This window comes from Erpetoichthys calabaricus, chromosome 1, assembly GCF_900747795.2.
Source record: "Erpetoichthys calabaricus chromosome 1, fErpCal1.3, whole genome shotgun sequence".
Taxonomy (NCBI): domain Eukaryota; kingdom Metazoa; phylum Chordata; class Cladistia; order Polypteriformes; family Polypteridae; genus Erpetoichthys; species Erpetoichthys calabaricus.
In genome coordinates, this window is record NC_041394.2 from 182,417,658 (window position 1) to 182,430,879 (window position 13,222).

At 36.0% G+C, this 13,222-nt stretch overlaps 1 protein-coding gene across 4 annotated transcripts in view; it reads right to left on the reverse strand.

Moving 5' to 3' along the window:
• Positions 1–1,719: 1,719 nt before the first annotated feature.
• The window catches only part of gpr137 (G protein-coupled receptor 137), a 30,244-nt gene continuing 18,741 nt past the window's right edge, over positions 1,720–13,222 (reverse strand). For all 4 annotated transcript variants that reach the window (XM_028809533.2, XM_028809551.2, XM_028809541.2 and 1 more), the window contains 4 exons: positions 10,551–10,700; positions 10,323–10,451; positions 10,118–10,242; positions 1,720–2,246 (listed from right to left, as the gene is read on the reverse strand). In XM_028809533.2, coding sequence (XP_028665366.1) covers positions 2,084–2,246; positions 10,118–10,242; positions 10,323–10,451; positions 10,551–10,700 — 567 coding nt within the window. In that variant the 3' untranslated portion in view covers positions 1,720–2,083. The remainder of the gene's footprint in view (positions 2,247–10,117; positions 10,243–10,322; positions 10,452–10,550; positions 10,701–13,222) is intronic.

Consider the following 13,222-nt stretch of genomic DNA (forward strand, 5'->3'; position numbering starts at 1 on the left):
TGCATTTCAGGTTACTGAAACAAAGCAAATTAACTTTCTTTAAAGCAAAGTACTAGGGTGTTGTACCGTGTTAGCCATTATGAATGTAGAGAAAAGCCAAGCAAAATGACACCTTTTATTGGCTAACTAGAAAGATTACAATATGCAAGCTTTTGAGGCAACTCAGGCCCCTTCTTCAGGCAAGATGTAATACAGAAACTGAAGTTTCCTATGTTTATATACACACTCTAGGACAAGAAACAACATTAGTAAATCTTTAAATGAGAGATTTTGTATGTAAAAAATTAATAGATTCATTCAGGCTAGGGTTAATTTAGCAAGAGAGAAAAGAACAATGTATTGTCAAGATCTCTGGATAAGATAACTGTCCAACAAAGTCTTTTGAAGTTTGTAATGAGTTTTTCAAAACAATGTGGGTCTGTAGACAGGTTGTCTGTCATTCTGAGAGATGTAAACAATCCTCATATCTGGCCATAAAACTCTTGTCTTTATTCAATCCATGTTGTAAAGTATTAAATTTTAGCATGAGTTTAACTTCCCATTCTTTGCTCTCTTGCTGTGTTTTGAAGTTGCCCATAAGCACTGTGACCTTAAAGTCCTTCTCACAGTGTCCATGGCTGTTGAAGTGGGCCGCCACAGGAACATCTGTGTTGCCATGTTTAATGTGGAACCTGTGTAAGTTCATTCTCTGGCGGAGTGTTTGTCCAGTTTCTCCCACATAGAGTGCAGTGTCAGGACATTTCATGCAGAAAATTAGGTAGACTACATTAGATGATCTGCAGGAAAATGATCCCTTGATGTGATGTTCGAGTCGGCAGTGTGGTATAACTATACGGTCTGTATCATAGATGTGGGCACATGTTTTGCATCTTTTCTGTAGGCATGGAGATGTGCCATTTTCTGTTGGTTCACTTAGGGAGCCTCGGACAATTAATTGTTGAAGGTTTGGCGGTTGTCTGTATGCCAGGAGGGGAGGTTCAGGAAATACATTTTTCAGTGTTTGGTCATTGATTAATTTTTTACATACAAAATCTCTCATTTAAAGATTTACCAATGTTGTTTCTTGTCCTAGAGTGTGTATATAAACATAGGAAACTTCAGTTTCTGTATTACATCTTGCCTGAAGAAGGGGCCTGAGTTGCCTCGAAAGCTTGCATATTGTAATCTTTCTAGTTAGCCAATAAAAGGTGTCATTTTGCTTGGCTTTTCTTTAAAGCAAAGTCAAAAATATTTATCAAAACTCAGCTCCCAAAATATCACAGTCCATGAAACATACAACTCTGTTCCTTTTCAGTTTTTATAAATTTTAGTGGAGTGAGTATGAAGCCCAGAGTGAGATTCCTATGGCTGATTAGAAGCTCCTCTTTAATGCTTAGGACACAATGCATTCTAAACTGCTGACGAGTGCCCACGTTATTATGCAATCAAATCGTCTGGATCTACTCTACAAAAGTGACAACAGTCCCTCGGTTTTGTAGGAATGTGTGTGCTGGAATGGTGACACCACCAAGCTAAAGGGTTAATAGGTAAACTGTCACAGTGCACATTTGCAACAAAATGAAAATGACTCTTCATTAAACTGAATGAAACTTTTTGGTTTCGATATTTTAGTAAACAATTTCTAGTTTCAACAGTGTTTGATGTCCCCAATCTAAAATGTGTTATTCACATTAAAACGAGGGGATGCTCAGAGTGTTTCTTTAAACAAAGTCTGCTGTGGGTATAAGGTTCTCCTTTGGTTTTTCTATTGATGTCCTAATAAATGTAAGGAAGTAGCTGGATCAGAGCATATTTATGGTCCCTCTAAAATTGGCTTCCACTCTTATAATCTGAATTTTTGTTTTGCAAAAGTGTAGAAGTAGGGAGGAAACTTTCCAAGCTGTAACAATGAAGTTCTGCAGTTCCATGCATTTGTAAGCATTGCAATCCAGACCAGCTAAACCAGAGAGAGCTCATGTGAACGTCTCCGTTTAGGACAGTCTTTAAGGAGAAGCCAAGTAAATGTTAGCTAAACGAGTCCTCACTAGTGTAAGCACCATCTGTTCAGACATATTTGGTGATGGTAAATGTAGAAGGTGCCACTTTAGTTCTGTGGTGTGGAGTATAGGCTATGGTGTTGATTGGTTTGCACAGTATCCCTGGCAAACAAAAGAGGTGCAGTTTCATTGTGTCCAAACCAGCCAGCTTCTGTGCCATTTCTTGTCATCGCACCATACCAGCTGTTCTCTTGCAGGCTTCCTGTTAAACTGGAGAGAAAAAAGGAACATCACATTTAGACAAAGGCTTTGTTATGCATAACTGCATATATCACAAATAAAAACTTAAGTATCAGATTATGCTTTCAAAAGTGTTAAAACTTGGGTGATTAACTTCAATAAAATGTAAATATTTTCTACAACTAGGGGGCCCCGCTCCCTGCTCGCTTCACTCGCCCACCCCCGGGTTTGATCAACCGGATATACAATTTTAAGAGATTGTTATTTTCATGAGAATTGTTACATGTTTCACTTTTACTTTTAAACTTTAGTAAAAACAATATTTGGAATTAACTTTTCTTCAAGATCACATTGAATGTTGATTCCATGTTTGGACTTACATCGTGACAACGCAACATATAACTGCCTGTGAGTGAATATCGTTTCTTTCTATCTAATAAATAAAATGACTTTTTCTAATGTCCATGCTCTTTCTTCTTCGCTTAGTCATTGACGTGTCATCTAGAATGTATAAAATTATTGTCCTGATAAAATTTATAAGCGCTGACAGCGCAGGAAGTGTGTCTGACAAAAGCATTCACACAACTCGGGTTAGATGACCGTGGTCTTGTTTGAAAATAGTTGTAAGTAGTGCATGACTTGAAAGAATCTCATGTTAAAAGTCTGTCTCGCAGGACTTCATACCGCGCCAACATTTTTTGAATCTTAATTCTCACTGGCAACACGAATCAGATGATATACAATTCTCCGACTTAAAAGTTTAAATCTGAGCAATATATTCAATCTCTTCACTGTTCCGTTATTTCACAGAGTAATAATTTCCGTTTGTTTGCTCGAATACGATCTTTACTATCCTTTTTTTGAGACTTTCGAATTTCCGTACTTCCATTATCTCTAACCTACTGTGCATGTATACTGCACCAACATTTTTGAATTCTTTATAACATTCTACTTTGTCATCTACTCTTTGTCCTTTATTTCCAGCCCCGGATGTGGACTCGTCTTGTGGGACATAGAAGTGTCTCTCCGAGAAAATCATGTCTCGTCTCCTTCCAAGATTTTTTTTTATAATAGAGAGCAAAGAAAAAACTTTCCATTAATGTTAAAAATTGTGTTCAGAAAAATTACTTTAAAATGCATTGAAATTGCTTCAGTTTTTTCTTGTCTGGCGCCATCTGTCACACTTGTACGAAAAAACTTGTTCAACTCGTCTTGAAGTCTAGTTATGCAAGACATCGAGCTTCTTGGGGTTCCTCCCTATTTTTCTCGCTCTGGACCTGAAACTTGCCTTGGCAAGTTGGCATTGTTTGGACCATATTTTGTACAGAAAATTACATGCTTACGATAAACAGTAAACCAATACATGTTTTCACTAAGGACTTGAAGTTGGGCATGCTACATCAACAGCCCCAGGGGTTTTACCCTGAATGGTATGTAAGGTGTAAATGAGGAATGTGGAATGTTGTAAGCTACAGTGCCCTCCATAATGTTTGGGACAAACCAAGCTTCCTTGATAACCCCTCTGCTCCACAGTAAAATTACAAATCAAACAATACAGATGAGATTAAACAGCACATTGAAGATTTTGTTTAAGGAGTTTTGCATACATTTTAGTCAAACCATCTTAGAGATGGGAAAACGTACTGAAGTGTCGAAGCTTGTGTCAATCAATCTGAAGCGTAATGAGATGAATCACTGTCGGAGCCTGTGTCAAAACACCACTGTCACATGAACTGTGATGTTTGAAGCTTCAAACGTCATCAGTGCTTCACAGCACACTTTATTGGTTTGACAGCGTTTCGACGGTTTGACATCTTTGGCACTAAAATAACAGGTAACCTATATAAAATGCATCATTCTCATTCTACAATGTTGAGTTGTGAGGAGAGAGAACTATGGTGGCAGATGGAAACTAACAGCGAAAAACGGCGTTTAAAATTTAAATAGTATAAATGGACAAGGACCTTAGCAGAATAAAATGAACGCATGACTTTTGTGACTTTTTACTGGTGACATGAGACTGAAACAGTGAGTGCTGTTTCACATGCACTCTTGATAGCTTGCCGTGACCTCAGTTAACCCCTAGATGCCACTGTTCATTCTGGAGCTGAGGCTTCAAAACTTCAAATCTTTTTCGGCACAAATAGAAAGAAAGCCTCAAAGCTTGATGAGGCTTCCTTTTCCTATCACTACACCATGTAGAAATTGCAGCAGTTTTTATACATGGTCCCCCATTTCAGGGCACCATAATGTTAGGGACAACTGGCATCACAAGTGTGTGTGATTCCTCAGGCGTGTTTCATTGCTTCATTAGATACCTAGGCTTGCTTCTACCCTTCGGAGTCTATAGTTGCCATTGTTCAACATGAGGACAAAAGTTGAGCCAATGAAAGTCAAAGAAGCAATTAAGGGGCTGAAAAACAAGAACAAAACCATTGGAGACATCAGGGAAACCTTAGGTTTATCTAAATCAACTGTCTAGACCATGGATTCCCAAACTCTGTCCTGGGAAAACACTGTGGCTGCAGGTTTTTGTTTCAACCAGCTTCTGTTTTTAATTGGACTCCAGGGCTAATTAAGTAAACTGTTATTTCTCAGATTCTGTGTTTTGGGAACAATATAGAAATTAGAAAAGTAAGTTTGCTAAAAAAAAATGTATTAAAATGTACTAAGCAATTATATGGGAAAAATCAATTTTTCTTTTTAACATTTTCATCTCGATTTTCATTCTACTTTTTCAGGTGTTCTATTTGTTTAATCAATCCATTGTTTTCTAATTAGTGGGGCTGACACTAAAGTAGTTGCAGCCTTTTATGATTCAGTGTTGTTTGCCAGCGTGTCTACTCTGTTAGTTTTTAATTGTCATTATTAAGACAATGAAAGGATCAAACTGCACAGAGAAAGGGCAAAATATAATGAAATCATCAAAAGAGAGTTAAGCATTTATATCTATAGCAAAAATAGAAATATTTCTAAATGTCTTATAAATGTAAAAACCATGAATTTGTGCTTTTCTGAATCTAGAATAAGAGAAAAAAAATACCAGCTAATTAAATTCGATCTGTGTTTTCAGGTATTGTCACCGATTATGAATCTGGTTAGAACAAAAACCTGCAGCCACAGTGGGTCCCCAGGACTGAGTTTGGGAATCCCTGCTCTAGAATATCATTAAGGAGAAAGAGTGCACTGGTGAACATCAGTAATTGCAAAGTGACTGATAGGCCAAGGAAGGCTGCCACTGCCAATAACAGAAGAATCCTCATTATGGTAATAAAAAAAAAAAAAAAAAACTCCTGTCTGGAAGCTCACAAACAGTCTTCAGGAGGCAGATGTGTATGTGTCAGAGACTATTATCTGAAGAAGACTTCATGAACAGAAATGAAGGGGCCACACAGCAACATGCAAACCACTAGTTAGCCACAAAAACAGGTTGGCCAGATTACAGTTTGTAAAAAAGTATTTTAAAAAGCCAGGAGAATTCTGGAAAAAGGTCTTGTGAACAGATGAAATAAAAGTTAGCCTGTATCTGTGTAATGGCATGAGCAAAGTGTGGAGATGAAAAGAACTTCCCTAGATCTAAAGCATACCAGCTCATGTGTTAAACATAGTGGTCAAAGTGTTATGGCTTGGGCATATATGGCTGCTGCATGCTTCTCTTCATTGATGATGGAACTGCTGACGGCAGAGGCATGATAAATTCTGAATACTATAGAAACATCTGCTCGGGTTCTAATAAATGCCTCCAAACACAACAAGATAATGATCCCAGATATACTGCTAATGCAATACAGGAGCTTTTTGAAGCAAGCCACTGGATTTAAACCCAACTGAACAAACTATTCATATGCTGTAGACAAAACTTAAGGGAACAACCCCCCCAAAAAACAAGGAGGAGCTGAAGATGGCTTGATAGTGGCTTGGTAGAGCATCACCAGAGAAGATCCTCAGCACCTACATTACATGCAAGGTATATACAACAAAGTACTAAATAGGACTGCTTTAACATATCTTCCATTGCTAAGTCCCAAACATTATGTTGTCCTGAAATGGGGGTGGAGTGCATGTAGAAAAACTGTTATTATTTCTACACAAAATTGTTCCAAATACTCTTACATGAGTGTCTGCAATGTGCACTCTAATCACGTCTGAATTGTTCGATTTGTAATTTTAAACTGTTGAGCCAAGGGGTAAATCAAGGAAAAATGTGGCTTTCTCCCAAACATTATGGAGGGCACTGCATTTTGAGCTTGCGGATTACAAATATAATATTTTTGATATCCAACTTTTTTTAAAACAGTGGTCCTAACCCTCTAAGAGTCACTTCCAGAAGATTATAAATGACACATTTCAAACATACACATGTGGGGTATCATTTTAGATTATTTCAAGGTTACTGAATATGAATAGGATGTTATTTTTTTTTATCCTTTTCTGGGGATCGAGCCCTCTATGGACTTCTGTCAGCTGGGGTAAATTGACACATTTCTATTACAATTCAAAATATTTAGACTTTTAAACATTTTAATTGAAGCAAACATTTTAACAGTTCTAATATTCACCAATTATTCTTGTTTATTATGTTCAGTACTTTTACCTCGTGAAGTAAATCAGTACATGTCTAATTCAGACTTTTTACAGTTTATAAGCAATCAGTTACAGGGAAAAACATCCCATTCAAATACATTTTATGGAGCATACAAAATGCAAAACAATTCCTTCAAGTTTTGATACAAAGAAATATGGCTATAGAAGAACAAGTCCACCAAATACTAAGAGTTATCAAACAGCACATAACAGTCACCTGGAAAAGCAAATCTGAAACTCTGCGAATGTGTGTTTTCACACCGAATTTTAGTACCTATGGAGCACAATATTCACAAACAGCGAGTTGTCAAAGTTTAGTGAATGTTTGTCAGTATTTGCATAATGAATATAAGAAATTTGGCAAATGAGGGGAGACCATTCAGTTCATCAGGATCATTTGCTTAGCTAATAGCTAAGCTGTCCCAATATCTCATCCAGATTCTTCTTAAAGGTTGTCAAGGTTTCTGCTTCAACTACACGTCAATGTAGTTTGTTCCAAAGTCCTACAACTCTTTGCATAAAAAAAGTGCTTCAGTTTTAAATGCACTTCACCTTAATTTCCACTGATGTCCTCAAGTACGTGATTCACCCTTAAGCCTGAAAGAGTTGTGCTAGATCTACCTTATCAATGCCTTTGAGGATTTTAAAGATCTGGATTAGGTCCCCACGCAGCCTTCTCTGCTCGAGACTAAATAGAATTAATTCTCCGAGTCTGTCAGTGTAGGACATGTCCTTAAGTCCTGGAATGCACTTGGTTGTCTTTCTGGTACTATGGTGACAAGAAGTGCATGTAATACTCCAGATGTGGTCTTATAAGTGCATTATACTGTATATTTTGAGCATAACATCCCTGACTTAAACTTAAGTTTTTTATGATATATTTTATTTGCCTTTTTAATTGCTTTTGTGCATTGCTACGTTGATGAAAATGTTGTGACAACATATACCCTTAAACCCTTTTCCTTTCCTCTTCCCCACTTTCTTTTACAGTGCTTCTTACATGACGTCTTCCGTCTTGTATTTGTAATTGATGTTTCTTTTGCCCACATGTAGCACTTCACACTTTTATACTTTAAACTGCATTTTCCAAGAGTTCGCCCACTTCTGAGGGATGTCCAGGTCTTTTTGAATTCTTTTTGCTGCCTCCTCAGTGTCTGCCATCTCTTCAATTTCAGTGTCATCTGTGAATTTGAGAAGTTTGCCAACTATAGCAGAATCAATCGTTCAAGAAGAGACCCCTGAGGAACTCCACTGATGACCCTACTACACGTGGAGCATTCTCCTCTTACCTGTACTCTGTCTCATGCTGATTAACCAACTAGAGATCCAGTTTTGTTGGTTACCTCTGATGCCTACAGCTTCTAGTTTCAGAAAAAAAATTTGGGTGGGAATATATCAAATGCTTTTTGAAACTCTAGGCAAACTATGTTTTACACATTGTTTTTGTCAACTATTCCAGTTGCTTCTTCATAAAAATCTAAAAGGTTGGTTTGGCAGAACCTTCCTTATTAACCCATGCTGGCTGTTAGTTAGGATATAATTTTCATTGTAGTTTCCATAATTTTGCATGGCACAGAAGTAAGACCAATTGGTTTATAATTACTAGGAGCCATTTTGTCTCCCTTCTTCATGATTGGAGTCACATTTGCAACTTTCCAGTCCTCAGGTACTTCGCCATTCTGAAGTGACTCCTGAAATATGCCTAATAAGGGTTTATAGATGACTTCTTTAATTTATCTCAATACAATTTGCAAAATCCCATAAGGTTCAGGGGTTTTATTAGTCTTCAACAATGAGAGTCATGAATAGTAAGAAGCCTGACATCAAAAGGTCGACAGCTGAGGCAAGGAATATTGATAGGTTGTCCTAAATGATGGAATTTCCAAGCTCACCCTATTAGTAGGAAAGTTCCAAAGATGACACCAGCTTTCACCGGTAAGCCAGTTAACAGGCAATAAGTTTCAATATTTTTGGCCTAAAGAAGGACTCTAGAAGCAGTATTATGAACCTGATGGAATCTGTTGATACTTCACACAGGAACATCACTGGAGTGAAGCAGAATGAAGGCATGATAAAGTATTTTCCACATCAATATAAATTTTGAGTCGCATTGAGGCAACTATTTGTATCAAAGGTAATGCCAAAAATTTGAACATTGCCAAAATACAGCTTTAAATATTTATAGTGTCCAAATGGTAAGTTTTAAGCATGTGACAGAAGATAATGAATTCATTTATCAAAATTTAAGGTGGCTTTCAATCATAGTCTATTTGGAATACTGTATCAGTGGGTGCTATGCATGTAATGCTTGGTGAAGAGCACAATGTCCAAGTGTTACCATTTGCACATTCACAGGAGGCTGATATTTCAACCTCTGTATAGTTTTCCTTGGGTTCTATGTCAAATGAGAAGACCAAGCTTGTGAAAAGGTCAATGAAGAGATTTATTTAATGTTATATTTCCATGTGTAACACCACCAGAGTTCATATCTGATTTTGGGCAGAATGCTAGTGAAATTATTACACTCAAAAGTTAAAATATGCTAAATGAAATTCATGTAATGCTGTATAATTGCTTATGGTAGTAATATCTTTTTTGAGTTGTCTTTTTTTTAATGGCTTAGGGGTCAGTAGCATAGACAGCCATTTTGTCAGAATATAGAGGTGTTATTGAATGTGGTTTGCTCCTTAAAGTGAATTTTTCTGTTAATTTTCATGCTTTTGCACTTAAGGAATCATCACTTGAGGACATCATTCATACAGCCCTTGAGCCACACATTACTACTACACTGATAACATTACTACACACAAGCACCCCTGAAATTTGGATGTCATGAGAGTCATGCACATAGAAACAGAGTGTAGTCAAATGTTTGCTTAGTGCAAGTCTGCAGCATATTTAGAGTCAAGCAAAGGAAATAAATACATAAAAATGTAGAAAAACTTCAATAATTTGATTTGTGTTAATATCTTGCGAGTATTGTGAGTTTAAAGAAAGAAATATTTAAATCCCGGTTTCTAATTATTATTACATAATTCATAACCTCAAAGCTTTTTCTTTGAGAATCATAGTTCACTTTAACCAACATGTATTTAACTCCTACCTACCATATGAAAAACATGGGTCTACCTCAATCTATATCCAAAACAGGTATATTAATCATTTCAGCTTCAAAAGAACTTTATAACAATTCTACGAAGAGAAAAAAAATTCTGCAGATGCCTTGCATTCTGTAACCATCACATCAGACACAAACATCACAGCATGGAGCAACATACCAAGGAGGGAAGGGGAGAAAAAAAAAAAAAACACTTTACCTGGATCTTTCAGCTTGTCCTGCAGAAAGCCAAGGTGCAGGAAAATTGACTTCATACTGGTGAGGATTATCAAAAAAATAAGAGCGTGGCCCAGTGCTTTGCCCATTGATAAGCCCAGTGTTAGCCTGAATAAAATGTTAATTATAGGTTAAAAACTATTAATTAATGTGTAATTTTAATTTTTCTTTGTCAATTATACACTTACCCTATCTTGGGACGGCCTGCGTACCCTGAAGAACCCAACCAGCAAGGCAGTGGGAAGAAGTTCCCACACAAATAAGATAACACCAAATACTAAGTAGCCATTCTCCCCAAGGTCCATTTGCAGATCTGCCTGTGTGAATAGTGTAACAATTATTATTATAGTTGACAACGATAGTATTGTCCATCCTGAAAATTAAACTACACTGGTAGTATCTGCACAATTTCTTACCTGATCAGAAATATTATACCAATCAAAGTCAAAGGAATCCATTTGCTTCTTTCTGGAGAGAACTAATGCTGCCAGATTATAACATGCCCTGCTGGTAAAGAGCAGTATTACACATGTTCCTAAGGCAGCAGTCCGGCACACTGTAGTTCCCTAAATAAGAGAAAGAAGCAAAAAAAAAAAAAAAAAAAGTAAACAGGGTGCCTTGCATTTTTCATGACCCCATAATAAATAGCACAGAATATGCAACTTAAATAATATGTGTGTAATTAAAATGATAATATGGGATTTACTAGGGCATGTCCATTATTTACACAAAATCATATACTTTTATAATTCTGCTCCCCCTGGGAACTTACTAAAAAATCTGTTTTACATCCTTACCTCTCCCTCATATGGCTGCAATAGTCCTAATAAATTGAGTGGTTGCACATTTTTCCCCAGATTATTTCAACATTTCAAAGTTTAGTTCCATTACATCTTGAATTGTATGAAGTAATTAATCGATATGCAGCTTTCAATATGAGTATGCTATCTACATGCAAAGAATTTGTCGGATTGGTCTATAGTAATCTGCTTCTTTTATATTGTTTTAAAAAAGTACGGGACGATGCATCGTCATATCTCCTGTGAGTTTGAAAGAAAATTACAGCATTTTTTGTGCATTATAGGTCATTTCTGTAGTAGGTAAGCATTTTGAAGTAAAAATATAAATTCTTAAAAACAAAAGAAATTAAAGTTGTTAGGGGTATCAGCACAAACCCTGGTGAGTGAACAATGATAATAAATGTCATTGTAAACTTTGTCAGACCAAGGCCTCCACTTAAAGAACAAACTAAACCTAACTAGCCTAATACTCATACTAAATAAACTGTATGTTGTTATTTATAGAATCACATGATACAATACAAAATTGGTTGATGGAAAAATGAATAAAATAAAGCCTGCACAAACACCCGGAAAGTTAATACCAAGAGACAGACTATAGGATAAGATATTTTTGCTAGTTATAATAACTCTTAAGGAGGAGAAGGCTACGTAAACAAACATATTGTTGGTACATTTGCTTTTTAGCCTTAGAATCCTACATTTTGAGCTGATGCCGAAACAGCAAATGTTTCTGGATGGGTGCTATCTGAAAAATCCCCTGTATTTTTTAATATTTAAGTAGATCAGAGAGATTTGCCTATTAGGTCTGCGTAATTTTGTTAGTGCGTTTAGCAGTTGGTTTTCCTTATAACTGTTGTTAACAAATGTACTTCAAAATCAAGCCTGTAATACATACAAGTGTGCAAAAAAATTATAATGCTGGAATTAACATTAAAAACATGCAGGATCTTGAGATAGAAATGGTGCTTCCTTCCTTGTTGAAGAGTACTTTTGTGCTCTAACAGAGATTAAGCTCAGTGTATGATTATCATAACATACTTATAGCTTTTCCTAAGCTCTTTAACAATTTTACTTTGTTGGTAAATGGCATTTCTTCGAAAATCTACTTCTTATGCCAAATATTCATAACCTGAATAAGGTCTTATACATACAGACTTCAAAAAAAATCAAACACTGGGCCATGACACATTTTGTTAGCAATAAGAAGGCGTGTTATTAAAGAGTTGCCGAAATTAAAATTATTTTAAATCATTTTATATAAAATTCTTGTGTATATAAAATATAAATAGTAAATTGTGAAACAGTATATGGGAACAGCTAGTCAGAACAGCCACTTACTTTCACTTTGACAATTTCCTGTCAAAAGGCCTACACTCAAATTTAAAAATCACTGGTAAACAATTCTGCAAGAAAGCAGAACTGAATCGCATTAAACACAGATGAAAGGTTTACAACCAACAGAGTAGAATTTATTGTAATACACTACAAGTGATCATATAAAAATAAAGCAATGTTGTGTTAGTATGTTCTGTATCATTGTTGTAGTTGGTAAATTAGACCCTGTCCCTGTCACATCTGCTTTACTGTTATCAGTCTCTAAATAATAAGACTTTCCAATTATTTCAGTATTAATGATATCACACTTGCTGGTTTAAAGTCATTTAAAGTTTTTTGCCATTTATTTTTGCTTAGTGGAATGCTGCTGCCAGTTTCTCTAACTTTAGAACTTCATGTTTCTAAGGCAACAACTTTAAAAACATCATTAAAAAAAAAGTCAATATGATTTCTTGAGCAGAGAATACAATAAGATTTGCACTAAATTAGTTTAGCCTATGACCTTTATTTGCTTTTACTTTATTAAAGGTTTACTCCACCCAAAAATGTTTGTAGTGATTGCCAACAAAAATTTTAAAGCTCATGTTTTCATGAAGAACAGAATGAAAAACGTTTATGATAATAGAACCCAGTTGTGACCAATTCCATACAATGGCAAATAATGTGAAAAATGTCCATGGGGGGAAAAAGAAAATCTTTCTTTACTCTTGCCACGTAATCCACATGTCCATTAACCTGTCATATGCTCAAAACATGCAAGTATGAATGCATTTTTTGCTATAATATTATTATTTACTTTCGGAAAAATCAGTATATCGTAAACATCTAGAATACTGTGCTTCTGAACCAAAGAGAATACACTTGTGTAATGAATGTTTGAAAGCATCAGATCAGTGTCTGCCACCTTGACCATCTTGTATTGCCTTTCACAGTGGGCTCCCATACATATT